Source organism: Hipposideros armiger, unplaced genomic scaffold, assembly GCF_001890085.2.
Source record: "Hipposideros armiger isolate ML-2016 unplaced genomic scaffold, ASM189008v1 scaffold_238, whole genome shotgun sequence".
Classification (NCBI taxonomy): Eukaryota; Metazoa; Chordata; class Mammalia; order Chiroptera; family Hipposideridae; genus Hipposideros; species Hipposideros armiger.
This window is the reverse complement of record NW_017731588.1, coordinates 6,997-21,553: the sequence shown is the minus strand read 5'-3', so window position 1 is coordinate 21,553 and position 14,557 is coordinate 6,997. Positions and strand designations below refer to the sequence as shown.

General features: G+C 42.0%; 1 protein-coding gene across 2 annotated transcripts in view; it reads right to left on the bottom strand.

The window, feature by feature from the left end:
* The window catches only part of LOC109389548 (maestro heat-like repeat-containing protein family member 7), a 27,972-nt gene that overhangs the window by 8,437 nt on the left and 4,978 nt on the right, over positions 1-14,557 (bottom strand). Inside the window, exons 2-10 of one of the 2 annotated variants that reach the window (XM_019655166.1) lie at positions 13,824-14,014; positions 12,687-12,824; positions 12,316-12,430; positions 11,846-11,986; positions 10,185-10,349; positions 8,755-8,910; positions 3,272-3,394; positions 1,718-1,817; positions 1,398-1,463 (exon numbers count right to left, since the gene is read on the bottom strand). In XM_019655166.1, coding sequence (XP_019510711.1) covers positions 1,398-1,463; positions 1,718-1,817; positions 3,272-3,394; positions 8,755-8,910; positions 10,185-10,349; positions 11,846-11,986; positions 12,316-12,430; positions 12,687-12,824; positions 13,824-14,014 — 1,195 coding nt within the window. The remainder of the gene's footprint in view (positions 1-1,397; positions 1,464-1,717; positions 1,818-3,271; positions 3,395-8,754; positions 8,911-10,184; positions 10,350-11,845; positions 11,987-12,315; positions 12,431-12,686; positions 12,825-13,823; positions 14,015-14,557) is intronic. The other variant, XM_019655165.1, reaches the window with a different exon arrangement.

Sequence of the window (14,557 nt, the reverse complement as noted above, 5' to 3'; positions counted from 1 at the left end):
AATTGGGGAAGGGGAACAGCCAAGTTGTTGTCCTTCAGTCTTAGTTGTGGAGGGCGCAGCTAGCTCAGCTCCAAGTCCAGTCGCCATCCGGCTGCCCAGCGGCAATTCGTGGCCGCTTAGCTCAAGGTGCCGTGTTCAATCTTAGTTGCAGGTGGGTGTAGCCCACCATCCCATGCGGGAGTCAAACCGGCAACCTTGTTGTTAGGAGTACGTGCTCTCACCAGCTGAGCCATCCTGCCACCTGTTGGCAGCTCAGCAGCAGCTCAGCTCGGGTGCAGCTCACTGGCCTATGTGGGAATCGAACTGGAGACCCTGTTGCTCAGAGCTTGCGCTCTCAACCACTGGAACGGCCCCCTGTTCTACCCTATTTCTAAAACAGATTAGCCACTGTCAGGGAAGGGAGAGGGTGGAATTATTCCATTAGGCTGAGCCACATGAGATTGCTGATATTTGACTGATTTTGCCCTAAAAAAAGGCAATTTTTTATAGTTTATCCTAATATATATGTTTATAACTTATATGCATATTCTAGATCTTCTATACAAATAACTTTAAAAAAGGAACTTTGGTTCCCCAGTGCATTGGATAAAAAATAATTTCCTTTTAATTGAATGGAATCAACCATAGACTAGAATCCTACCACATTGAATAAAATAATCTACATGACTTGGCCTATTTTTTTGTTTCTGATAGCTGTGAGGAGGTAGGAAACCTTAGAGAAAAGTGGCATGGTCATTCTTAAATAAGCTTTCACTTCTGGCTATTTTATATATTTTTATTTTAAAACCAGTGAATTATTCAGGATTTTAATTTGGTTCTCAAAGTACATGCTCTTGGATTGTGAGACTTAGCATTTCATGGCACTTTTTAATTGTAAGACTACTATTTAAGTGGGGCTAAATAATTCTTTGAGTGCTAAATCCTCAAAGCTATACAATTACAGAAAATGTTCACTCACTGACAATTTAAAAAACCATTTGCATGCTGGTTGCCTTATGTGACTATAAAACATCTTTATTATCAAGTCCTCCAACCTTACAGGATATAGAAAATAGGGCTGCAGTCATCTTTGGTACTTGTAAGGTGTCATCATAATTTACTAAGATAGTCTTTCTAGGTAATATCTTATTTCATGACAGACAAAGTTCAGGAATTGTCCCTGAGACAATTTATCAAAGCTGGTTCCCAGACAAATAGGGTCACGTTCTTTCCTAAAGAGAGAATTGGATTAGAATGAGACTATCATTCAATTGAAGTCAGCAAGAGTTCCCATTTACCACAAAAGTCAGGCTTTCTGGTTCCCAGTCTCAGCTCTGCCACAGAGCCTGCCCACAGTCACTGCTTCAGATACCTTCCAAAATGTGGGGCACACCAAGCCCACATGTGTTATCACTTACCATCCTGTATCCAGTCAGTACCCTTCATCCCGACCTCGTGGTGATCCATGTACTTTGCAAAGAGCCCTAAATGCAGAATAAAGTCAGTGAGTCTGTGATCTGGCTTTGGCTCTAGGCAGCTGGCCAAACTGGCCTTTTGATCATTAGATTCTAAAAACTGGATTTATAAATGCCTGATAGTTACCTATTGATACCATAGCCCCTTTCTCCAAAGAGGTATTTTCAAGGTCATCTTCATAAGGAATGGGGAGACTCAACAGCACAATTTGGGAAAGTATAGGAGAGAAGTGGCTGTAAAAATGAAAGGATTTTTTTTGTACCTACAAGCAAGACTGCTGCTCTTCTGATAGGAAGTTTTGCATTCTTGGAGAACATCAATGTTTGGGCTAGGATGTTAACTTTCCCCTTGCATTTGTTTCCCTAAGTGGGAAAAAAAGTAAGACTATAAAGGAGTGAAGTAGCAGCACTGTCTTTACCATCCTCACTATAGTTTCCAGAGTCAGGGACTATGTCAAATATACAGTACATATACAGTACAGTGCTTGAAATAATTACAGCTGCTCAGTGAATATTATGCCACAATTCCCCGGACAAAGTTAAATTCTCTGAATACACCTTGCTCACACCCACTCACGCTGCAAATTGTGCCTGCAATGCCTCTAAATCCGTCTTCAGTTCTGTGTCTAAGTCTTCCCCATTCTCTAAGCTCCGCCTTGAGCTCCGCTTCCCTAGGAGCTCTTCCCTGACAGCTCTTGCCTTCCTAACCTAATCCTGCTCTGAGCATTTTGCAGGTACCTCTCTCTCAGCATGTATCACCTTCTACCTTGAGTTTCTTTGTAAATTTCCACAGAGGTTTTGTCTCCCTTACTAGCTTGCAAATTCCCGTTAGGACGGTTTCATCGTCGGCACGTTTCCAGGTTCTCCACAGCCTATTGCACATTGGATGTGTTATGCTCACTGGATGAATGAATCCACCTCTCAGTGGATATCTTACAGGGATAGTTACCTCAGGGTTAGGAGGAGGGGAACAGGAATTTGTTCTCATAGAGCTTATGATTTAACATGGATAATCTGTAGTCTTATCCAACGAGAGCACCAAATTTCCTGCTCTAAATACTGTCATCAGTGCATCAGTTATAGGTTTGGCTGCAGGTCAGAGAGGTAATCTCCAATGGAAAGCCTGACACAAGGGTACTGTGGGGTTTCCTAGCCCGCTAAGTCTGATCGGAGGAGCCCATACTGGGACCTGAACAGGCTACACATAAGGAAGAGCCCCAGGAAGTGTCAGTCCTAGGGTCTTTATAGTCGGATCCCAGGGCTTCTAGAGTCCATTGTCTAGAAAACAATGGATGGGACTCCTGAGGCTTCCCTGGCCCAAGCCTGTCCCTAAGATTGGTCACAGTAGCCTTTGTTAAGTTTGTGAAGAGAAACGATGCCAGCTGGGTCCTGACAGAGCCAGTGGCATGCTGCCATCATGCTGCATGGCCTACGAAAGCATGGCAGCCCTTGCTTGGGGCTCCGTGAACATGCTCTGATGGAGGGAAAAACAATCCACCGTATCCAAGGAAAGGATTAGAGATCGTTGTAAAGGTAATCCATAGCTCCATTTTAGTTCACTCCACAAGTAGATATTTGAGTATGTGCTATCAGCTTGACCCTGTAGCCTGACCCAGGATAGAGGGGGTCCCAAGAGTTCGCCAGTCTTTTCCGTGAGGAAGGGTGGCAATAGAAAATGTATTTGTGACTTAGTTGGGAGAAAACTATAGCTTCACAGTACAAGACCGTTCATAGACATCAACTGCTGATTAAAAACTACATGTGAAAAACAAAGTCAGCATATTAAAGAGTGAACAAAGCCATTCTGTCTCACATACAAAGAATTTGCTGATTGTCCCAACTTCATCAGGGTTGATATACCAGGGGCCTTTGCGATACACTGCTTGCGGCAGCTTCCACTTCAGGAACTGGGCACATGTAGTGAGGACTCGCCTGCTCTCCTGTGAAAAGGATTATTGGAGATCAGTATTTTCAACTATTTTTTAGCTGAGGTAAACTTTCTTCAAATAAAACTGACACTAAAGTCCAATATGAAAAGCTGATAAAACTCAGAATCATCCTGGTTGAAGTGAGGGGAGGAGTAGAAAGGAACCAGAGTCTGCCCTCCATCAACTTCCCCCCCAAACAGTCCCTAAAGGGGATCCATAAAACCTGTGGGGTTCTGGGGAGGATGCAGAAACCTCTGGTCTAGGGCAAAAGTGAGAGCGCTCAGGTGTAATACCCAGACCGGAGATTTGGGGCAGGCGTTCCCACTACCCCATGATCCAGAGGTTGGGCTCCTATGCCCACTTGCTCCTCCTATGTCATTTTTCTGTCACTCTACACAGGGAAACGTAGTTCCTCTTCTCACAGTCCTTGTGGAATCTCTGGCTTGGAAGAAACTCTGGAGTTTATGGATCCTTTCCTAATCCAGATACTTGAGCAAAATTTAGCAAGTGGACCTCTTTTTTCGTTATTTTTTTAAGTGTGCCTCTTCTCTGTGCGTTACTCTCAGAATGCCTCCCATGCACCATATAACAGCTCTGATGAGTCTCCAAGCAAGTATTTTGTCCCTGGTCCACTAGATATTGGGGCCATTGAAATTCCTTCCAGGACTGATGAGAATACAAATTAGTTCAGCTACTTTGTTGAGTAATTTGTAAATATCTAGTAAAGTTGAAGATACTCAGATAGTCCACATCTGAGTTTATGCTCTCAAGAAACTCTCACACATGTACACAAAGAAATATGCACAAGAATGCTCACTGCAGTATTGTAATAATGAAAAACTGGAAACAATCTAAACAACTAGGAATAGGAGAATGGGACAAGTTGTAGAATATTCACGTGGTATAATTCTATATGGCAGTGAAAAATGAACTAGAGCCGTAACATAGATAAATTTTATAAATACAATGTTAAACAAAAAGTTGCTGACTTAGGGCCGGCAGAGTGGCGCGATGGTTGGGAACTCGCTTGGGATGCCAGAGGGCCCCGGTTCGGATCCCGCATATGAGGGCCAGTGACACTGCCCTCTACAGCTAAGATGCTGAACAACAGCTCAACCTGGAGCTGGGCTGCCGGGAGTCGCCGGCGACGGCGTNAAAAAAAAAAAAAAGATTTCAGAGTTCCCCGAGCCTGTATCCGAGCCTGATTAAGACCTTTAGAGGCTCCAAGACTAAAAAGATTATAGTGTACACTCTCCCAAATATAATTCAAAATATAAACAATTCTCAACAAAATAAGTGTGAGAAAGTTCTCAAACTTTTCTCAACCTGGCTATTTCATTTTGAAATTCTTTCAAAAAGTTTTTTTGCCCCCCAGCTTTGCTATGCCCCTTAAACAGGTACTCGATCAGCACATGCTCCTCTTAGGAAAAAACTACTCCCCTAACCATCTAACTGTCAAAAGAAAAAGCAGTTGGTAGTTGTGGGGGAGGGGCAAGTCCTGACATATTCTTCCAGTCTTTGATTCTCAAAGGAAAAACTAAAGTGATGGTCCTATGAAAAGCTCGGCCTCTATAGAGAAAGTAGTGCCATGCCTACTCCCAAAGACAATGAAGTGATTTTTAAACCTCCTTTAGACTTTGGATAAAGAACTGAAAAACTGAAAATCCAATTTAACTTAAAAATGTTAATTCTAAGGCCTTTGTCCATCAACATCTATACCCAAGGCACTCCATTGGGTCATATTTCAGAATAGCATTTTCTTTTAGTTTTTCTTTCCACACACTGTCCTGGCATAGACTTCATTCTCCCTAGAACCAAAATTTAGGATTTTTGTTTCCTGAATCCATACATTAACTTGGGTTAACCCTGCTCCTCTGCAGTCCCAGAGAAGCTGAAAAACAACATTATTAGTGAAAAACTACCCCAGATACTAGCCCTTAAGCAGAGGTCATGGTGGGAAAGTCAAACCATATGAGAGGTATATACCGTATTTCCCCATGTATAAGACACACCCTTTTTCGAAAAATTTGGGGTCTAAAAACTGGGTGCGTCTTATACAGTGGTTGTAGATTTTTTTTTAACTTGCATTTCCCGCTTTTTTCGTGCTTGTTTTTGCGTTCATACAACCACTGTATAAGACGCACCCAGTTTTTAGACCCCAAATATTTTGAAAAAGGGTGTGTCTTATACATGGGGAAATACGGTATATAACAAACACCCAAAGATAGCACACCATCTTGGTGAGATTATCTCTGTTGCTTTTTCCTTCATTTAAATTTTCTCATTCAATTTAGAGAAACCGATATTTTCCTATTGAAACAGCTCAGGCTGTTACCTATGGGGCTACTGAAGAAAGTACAGATGATTGGAATCAAGAGACTTAGAAGTCCTAGCACTGCTACATACTGATTTTGTGCTCTCTGGCAACTCTGAGCCTGTTTATCTTATCTGTAACATGGCCATATCAACAATATCTAAATTATACAATTAATGCAAGGTAAAATCCAACCAACTCCAATCTACTTTATTTCCACACCTTGAAGAGTGTAACCTCAATCAATATAACTGATTCTTAAATGAATGAATTTAAATTGAGTAGCTGAGATTAGGAATGGGTCCACTTAGAGCACACACACTAAAGATAATATATACACATGTGAGAGCACACACACTAAAGATAATATATACACATGTGTCTATATAAAATATCTCTGGAAAGGATACATAAGAAACTGGGAATTGCAGTTGCCTACAACGGAAGAGAAATTCAATAGTGGTGAGGTAAGCATAGGGAAAGTTACCTTTTACTGTGTATCTTTTTGCATCATTTAAACTATGTACTTGTGCTAGAAATTAACTTAATAAATAAAATATGCTATAAAATAAATAGGCCATCACATTTATATGCTATGATAATGAAGATACCTTTTTTTACTACCTGTTGTTATTGATAAGTTCAATTAAAAACTGCATCTAAGAACGTCTAAGATTTTATCATTTAAGAAACTATTTTTCTCTCTGTATATTTGGTTTGAAAAAATAAGACACAGGTGAACAAGCATGAATTAAATTACATATACAATTGCAATGCTATTACTAAGGTCCTAAAGTTTGAAATGCAATAGACAAAAGCAAAATCCAGGTGTTTAGACCATTTCAAATACTAACTTTGTAACTAAAGTAACAGACCAAAGGCTAATTTCCTCAATATATAAAAAGCTCCCGTGAATCTACATGGAAAGCACTAACAAACCTCTTCGAAATGGGGAAGGATTTGAATACAATCTTAGAAAAGGAAATACAGATGGCATTTAGACATGAAAAGATGCTCAGTCTTTCTAATAAAAAGATGTAAATTTAAACCACTGAAAACCATTTTTTAAACCTACGCCATTGACAGAAATCCAAAAGTTTGAAAATGCTTCAGTGGGGCCAGCCAGATAGATGGCTCAGCTGGTGAGAACGCGTGCTCTTAACAACAAGGTTCTGGGTTTGACTCCCACATGGGATGGTGGGCTGCGCCCCCTCCTCCCCCGGCAACAAAGATTGAAAGCAGCGACTGGACATAGAGCTGAACTTGCACCCTCCACAACTAAGATTGAAGGACAACTTGATTTGGAGCTGATGGGTCCTGGAAAAACACAATGTAAACACAGTGTTCCCCTTCTTCAATTCCCCAACACTGTTTCCCTCCCCAATTCCCCAATAAAATCTTTTTTTAAAAAATGCTGGGCCGGCAGAGTGGCGCATTGGTTAAGAACTGGCTTGGGCTGCCAGAGGGCCCCNGGGAAGAGCGCAATGATGGTGCCAACTTGGGCCAGTGAAGCGACATCCTCCACAACTAGATTGAAGAACCAAACGACAGCAACTTGTCTGTTCCCCTTCCCCCAATTCCCCAGCACTGTTCCTATCCCCCTAATTCCCCAATAAAAATCTTAAAAAAAAAAAAGTTGCTGACTTACAAATAATACAACATATAAAGTTCTTTTTTTTTAACATATTAAGGTTTTAAAACATGAAAAATATTACCACAGAAATGATAAACACAGAATTCAGGATGACAGTTCTTAGGGGAATCCAATTGGGAATAGGTGCGTGATTAATTCCTGTTTTATTTCTTAGAGTGAGTAGTAGATATGTGGGTGTTTATTATGTTCTGTGTGTCAGTCATTCCTAATCTGTTTTACATTAGCTCCCTCCTGTCTGCTCAGGCAACCCTCTGAGGAGACTTGAAGAGGTGGCTAGTCGTTGTTCAAGGTTGAAAGGAAAAAAAGCCCGCGCTTCTGCTGCTCTAGGCCTTGCCTGATTGCCAGAGGCTGGTGGGAGGGTGGGTGTGGGGGGGTTTGAGTGGGTGTCAGCACCTCCACCTACCCTTTTTTCCCCGAAAATAAGACCTAGCTGGAAAATAAGCCGTAGCATGATTTCAGCTGAATATTTTAAGCTGAAAGAGCTTGTGGAAAAGGCACCTTTCTCCCTGAAACAGGTCATAAAACCCTCATGTGAGAGGTGTGTGCCCTCCATATTCTGGAAGAATCATGCTAAGGCTTCTTCTCTGGCTAGGTCTTATTTTGGGAGAAACACAATATCTGTATCATATCTGGTCAGAAAGCTCTGCTCTCTATTTTTTGGGGTATGAAATATTTCATATTTGTGGCTACGACCCCGTAAAACTTCCCCATTGCAAGGTGCCAAGGTCCACTGTAATCTTCAATCCTGTTTCTGAACCTGCTTTCATTTCCGTAAGAAGGAGCATAAATAGGTGAGGGCTTCGGCATTTTTCCAGACTCCTTGAAGCCTAAACTTCCTTCTCTGGTTTGCAGTCACTGCTGATTATAGTTAGCACCTTGGAATGGACAGGCTTTGGGGGTGGGGTCAGTACTAAAGAGGATGATATCCCACCCACAACTCTCAAGACAGAAACTCCTGGAAGATTAAGGAGAGGTAAAACCTTTAAATTGTCAGAGAAGCTACTATTTCTGATTTAGACTCAATACAAGTATTTGTCTCAAGGCCACGAGACAGTTCTTGAATGAAAGAAGATAAAAGAATATTATCCTTGTTATCAACAGAGGTTGTTGAATTGAGTACTGTATCTGGGGCTCTGTGCTAGGGTGAATGTTGGGGTGGGGCTACGAAAAGGTATAATACATTCATTCTTACTCACAAAAGGCCACAATTCGCTATACAGAAAGAGTAAGATTTTTTCGCACAATTCTCTTAGGCAAAATAATTGAAAGGTAGCCTGTACCAGAGGAAATGGGGAATAAAGATGGTACCTCAAAGTCCCCGCCCTCAATGATATGAACTCTTATTTGCAGACTTAGCTCTGGGTTTGAAGTAAAATCCAGAGAGAAGTTGACAGTAGGCATTACCTCAGCTACTGCATCATTTTCATCCTGAGTATATAGAAGTAGTGGGACCAAGCTGTCCAGGACTTGGTTCTCTACACTCTTCTTATCTGTGTGTTTCACAGACTTGATGGAGGCTCCAAAAAGTGTCACAGAGAAACGATGAACATCAGGTCTCACCTACCAAGGGAACATCCAAAGGGAAGCAACTCACTGAAAAGTGTTCAAGCTTAACTTATAAGAGCTTTAGGTTGGTTGAAACGCCAGTCCTAATATGAGGCTATTAAGCTGTAGGTAGCTGAGGGCAAGAAACCATTTGGAGACAGCAAGACCCGCTGCTTTGCATGATTTATTGTTCTCTCTCCTACTCTACAAGCGTGAGAAAGGGGCACAGTCCCACCTGTAGTCATCATACCTTGCGCCCAATACTGGTATTAACCACCCACACAGCTATTTTCCTGAAATTAAAAGTCCCAGCCTTGCATATTTGACTCTTATAAGGATGTGGTTCATTGCGCTTCATATATCTCTCTTTGAAAAAAATTTTGCAGTTTGAATAGGGGCATACGAGGTTTGACAATTAAGTTCAAGAATTTGTCGCAATGATGTTACTAACCTTTTTTGATATCAGAGGGATTATTCATTATGAATGTCTACCAACTGGACAAACAGCTAATCAAGTTTACTATTTGGAAGTGCTGAAAAAAATAGACAACCTGAACTTTTCGCCCACAATTCATGGCTCTTGCATCACAACAGTGCACCAGCTCACATGGCACTGTCTGCGAGGGAGTTTTTAGCCAATAAACAACTGTATTGGAACACCCTCCTATTCACCTGATCTGGCCCCCGATGACTTCTTTCTTTACCCGAAAATAAAGGAAATATTGAAAGGAAGACACTTTGATGATATTCAGGACATCAAGGGTAACACAACAGCTCTGATGGCCATTCCAGAAAAAGAGTTCCAAAATTGCTTTGAAGGATGAACTAGGCGCTGGCGTTGGTGCATAGCTTCCCAAGGGGAGTACTTCAAATGTGACCATAGTGATATTCAGCAATGAGGCATGTAGCACTTGTTCTAGGATGAGTTTGCAAACTTAACTGTCAGATCTCATATGTATAGTCCACCATCTTGATTGTTCCTTGAAAGCATAGAATATGTCTTTTCTTATAAAAACTCCTTCCCCTACCATGAAACAGAGGAGTACCTTGGCAAGTCTCTATGTCTCAGGGTTTTTTTGTTTTGTTTTGTTTTTCAGTCTGAAAAACACCATGACCCCTTACTATCATCGCAGGTTACCTGGAAGGGTCTTAAGAGAGGAGGCTTGAAAGTGCTCTGAAGATAAAACGTACTATATAAGATAGAGTGCATTTATTACTATCCCAACTTTTATTTGCTGTGATGCCAATTACCCTCCCTTAGGGAAGCCTCTCATCTCTCACTGTCTTACATCACCAAATAAGGAGAACAGGGTCCTCATCATGGCAGTCAGGGTGGGGGAATCCATTGTCCTAACGTGCTGCAGGAGAATCTGGATGGCCAGCAAAACAATCTTCTCGTCGGTGTCACATAAGAGGTCTAAGATGCATGACAACAGGCTTTCGATGTCTTCCCTCTGTGTGCCCAAAGGGAATGCATCAGCACCTCTCCCGATAGAGCCTCATCTGGTACCAAAGTAGGGCTCCCCACCTTTACTCAATGCCTGGTGATTGTTGAATGTTTGGTAGCACCGGCTAGTCAAGAACACAGAAGTGAAGAGGGCATGACTGCCTTCTCTCGGTATTGGCAGGGCTGATATGCAGAGAAGGGAGCAGGGTGAGGTTGGCACCAGGTGAGCTTGATCCAGTGATGTGGACTTGGGCTTAATGTAAGGAACTGCTCTCTTAACAATGAGACAGAGTGGAATGGTTAGCTCAGGTCGCAGCCAGTTTCCCAGCATGGAGGGTTATTTAAACAGAGGCTTAAAGAGTCCTTGCAGGAATTCAGGCAGAAATTGACTAAAGACCCTTAAGGACCCTTCCTATTGGGATTCTGCTCTTCTGAAGCTGCCAAAGGGAAGCAGTCTCAGGGGTTTAAAGTTTAAAACATACATATGAAAAGTAAATAGGATAAGCCAACCAATATTCATGTATCTAATCAACCAGAATTTGTTTCAGATATATACAGAGGGTGCCAAAAAAAGGTATACACATTTTAAGAAAAGAAAAAAGCTGTATTAAAATTACTCTGATGGTAACCACTTTGAGCACCTCTTGTAATTGCAGAAGTCAAACATGACTTGTATTCATCTTTTGTTATCAGTATATATTATTAAAATTTTAATACAGTTTCTTCCTTCCTTAAAATGTGTATTCATTTTTTTGGCACCGTGTGTGTGTGTGTGTGTGTGTGTGTGTGTGTGTGTATAATTAAAAAAAATATATAGATCTGAAGTGATAAAATTGAAGCCTCAGGGGTTAATCTTCTCTTCTGACCTACATTTAGTTTCTCGCTAGGCCTGTGGAAAATGAGTTTGCAACATGAATATCAGCGATTTTTGTCTCTAGATGATAAGGTAAGATGGTACAAGGCATAACAGGACACCTGAGTGTTACCCAGGTTGTGATGATAATGAGGGTGCCTCCTACACAAACTGCAGGTTTCAAATATTATGAATATGTGTGACTTGGACTTTTTATTTCTTTTAATTTCATTAAATGTTTACTAGTCTGTACTTGCATATTTCCTAGGTATAAAATTCAAATGGTACAAAGGGATGTATTCCCACCCGCTCCTGCGCCCAGGCTACCCTCAGCTGTTGCCCTCCTCAGCTGTTACCAGTTTCTTGAGTATCTATCTGGGATATGTTTTATTTGTGACTTAAGAATCAGAGGTCTGCACTTAACGGACAGTGTAGATGCCTGACCATTGCAGTGTACACCTGAAGCTGGAGCTGAATAATAATGTCAACTATAATTTAACATATATATATTCACAGGATGTGGAGTACAGCATAGGGAATAGAGTCGATGGAATTGTAATAGCTATATACGATGTCAGAGGGGTAGTAGATCGGGGGAGGGAGGCTATCACTTTGTGAGGGGTGAAATGTGGTCTAGGGGCCTCTCCTACCATCTCCTGGTGTCTGATGAGATAGTACAGTCCCTTTAGGGCAGCAATTTTAAAGAGGTTATTTTCATGTCGTAGCCAGTCTTTCAAGCGAGCAACAGAGTATATGCTGGGCAGTCTCCTAGACACTGGGCTCTGTAGAAGCTGAAAAAACCCAGAAATCAGCCAAAGAAGTTACCTTTAAGCCCTTTTTCATGAGAGGAGCCACCTTCCCACCAACTCCAAAATAACGACTTCCCTTTGAAATCACCTACACGGCATATTACAGGGTGATCATTTACACAGTAGGTACATAAGGAATGCTGAATAATGAATATGTGGGAAGAAGAATTTCAATAGGCTTGAATCTGAACCTATTTCTATCACACGTCTAAAAAGGATCCCAGCTGTCACTGAGTCGGACAGGGCCTAGGAAGGCAGGTACTGTTGCTTTAGAGGCTCCCTACATCCAGCGTCCAAATAATGAGTCTTACCTCTACAAAAAAGGCTGCAGATGTGAGTTTATGTTTATCGTTCCCTCGGTTAAGAAGAGGGACTAACAAGTACATGACCTTACATGCGAGGAGGTGATTTCTTTCCAGCAATGCGCTGTAAAACAGAATGCCAACAGAACCACTCTTAGAAATGCTACGAAACAGAGAGCATTTTCCCCAGGGTTGGGGGCCTCTGACGCGTCTGCCAAGGAGGGTATGGCAGGGTCAGGACCTCTGACAAATCTGCCTGGCACTATAGGTCTTTGCCGTGAAGGTTATTTAATCTTGGCTTTTGTGATAACTAAAGGGAAAAAAGAATACCTTAAAACAATGCCGATTTAGAACAGGTATGCATAACAAGGAAGCCTTACTTGGCAAGGAGAGATATTCCCTGAAGATGACAATCTTTTCCTGCCAGGAGGGTCCATCCTTTATTCTTTTCCATGATGTGGAATTCCTGCTTGCACTGTGTTCTGAGGAGGAGAGTCTTTGTAGCCTGTATGGCGAAGCTAAATCAAACAAAAACAGGACAAGTGAATAGAACAGGTCCCTCCAACCAGCCAGCACACCATTACCCGGCTCTCACTGAGAAGGACCATGCACTGATAACTGCTGGACTCTAATTCTATTCTTTCCAGATTTCCTGAAAGACTGAATGCTCTAATAACTTGAAAGGCCCCTCATGTAAATTATAGGTATAAAGAAATCTAACTAGGTTTCATTTCCCTGGAATTTGGAAATAAATCTGTGCTAAAACAAATGACATGGGATGCTAAAGCGATACCCACTGCTTTTTAAAAAAGCTTTATTTAGATACTGCTTATACCCAATAAAATTGACCTCTACTGCTTTTTAAAACTATTTATTGAACTAGTATCCTGGACACAACATCAGAGAATCTTAAAGCTGGAAGGGTCCTGGGAAAGCAACTAGCCTGACCTCATTTACAGATAAGGAAACTGAGGCACAAAGAAACAGATTTGCCAAGGGTACACAGATAAAGAATGAGAATTAGAACTCAGTTCTCCTCTTAGTCAGGTGTTCTTAAATATTATACATTATAGCACTTCTTCTGAAAGATATCCATGTGCAACAGCAACATTAAAAAATTTCTACTGAGGCCCTAATGGGGAACTAAAAATCTCTATGGAATAAAGCAGAAATGAGGAATTGTTAAATTGTGGATCAGCAAGGTTTTGGAGGTTGGTTTAAGGCTGTTTCACTTGCCTCTGTCTCTACTTGATTTACCCAAAAAGGGTTGGCATGATATCACATTATTTTGCAGGGCATCTAGACCCAGATCATCTAATTTACCTTGGCACCAATAAAACCAAGGACGGCCGGTGAGAGCCTAGAATAATTCCTGGACATGTCACCTTGACGTCTCATGGGGTAGCAGACTGTGAGCCCCTCCCACAGCTGGGACCACATCCTGGCCATCCTTGTGGCCACTATGGTGCCCAGAGCTTAGAGTTAATTAAGGTCAGTGGAATCACAATGGGCAGTACCACAAAGGGGTGACCGCTGAAGACACTTCCTGTTCTGTGTACAGGCCACTTGGGATGGCAACATCAGACATGGTGAGGCCGATGCTGTGATGAACCTGGATGAGCAGGGTCATGAGAAGCTGAGGAAAGAGTCGGAACGTAGCTGCTCGGAGCCTGTTTCCCACAAACACCTCATAAAGGGCATCTGTCACCTGTGGTAGAAAAGGCACACGGCAGAGCTGGGCGTGCTGGGCGTGCTGGGCGTACTCCTTACGGTCGCTTTACTTTTTGTACCATAACATGCTTCCTGGTTCCACTATCCCACAGGCAGGACAGTAGGGGTACTCGGTGCAGGGACATGAACGTGAGGGGGAAATGGAGTAGGAGTGAAGCGGTCATTAAAAGTTACCAAGGAATGAGGGGAAGTCCTGAAATCCAGAAGGAAACTATAAAGAAAACTATTAACGTTTTGACCATGTACAAAGCCAGGGCAAAGCTGATCATAAACAAAGTTATATGACAGCCTGGAAAAGTATTTGGATCAATGCAATATTCTTAATATATAAAAGGTTCTTGGGGCGGCCAGTTAACTTAGTTGGTTGGAGCGCAGTGCTCACAGCACCAATGTTGCCAGTTCGATCTCCACATGGGCCACTGAGATGCGCCCTCCACAACTAGATTGAAACAACTACTTGACTTGGAGCTGATGGGTCCTGGAAACACACACACACACACACACACACACACACACACAC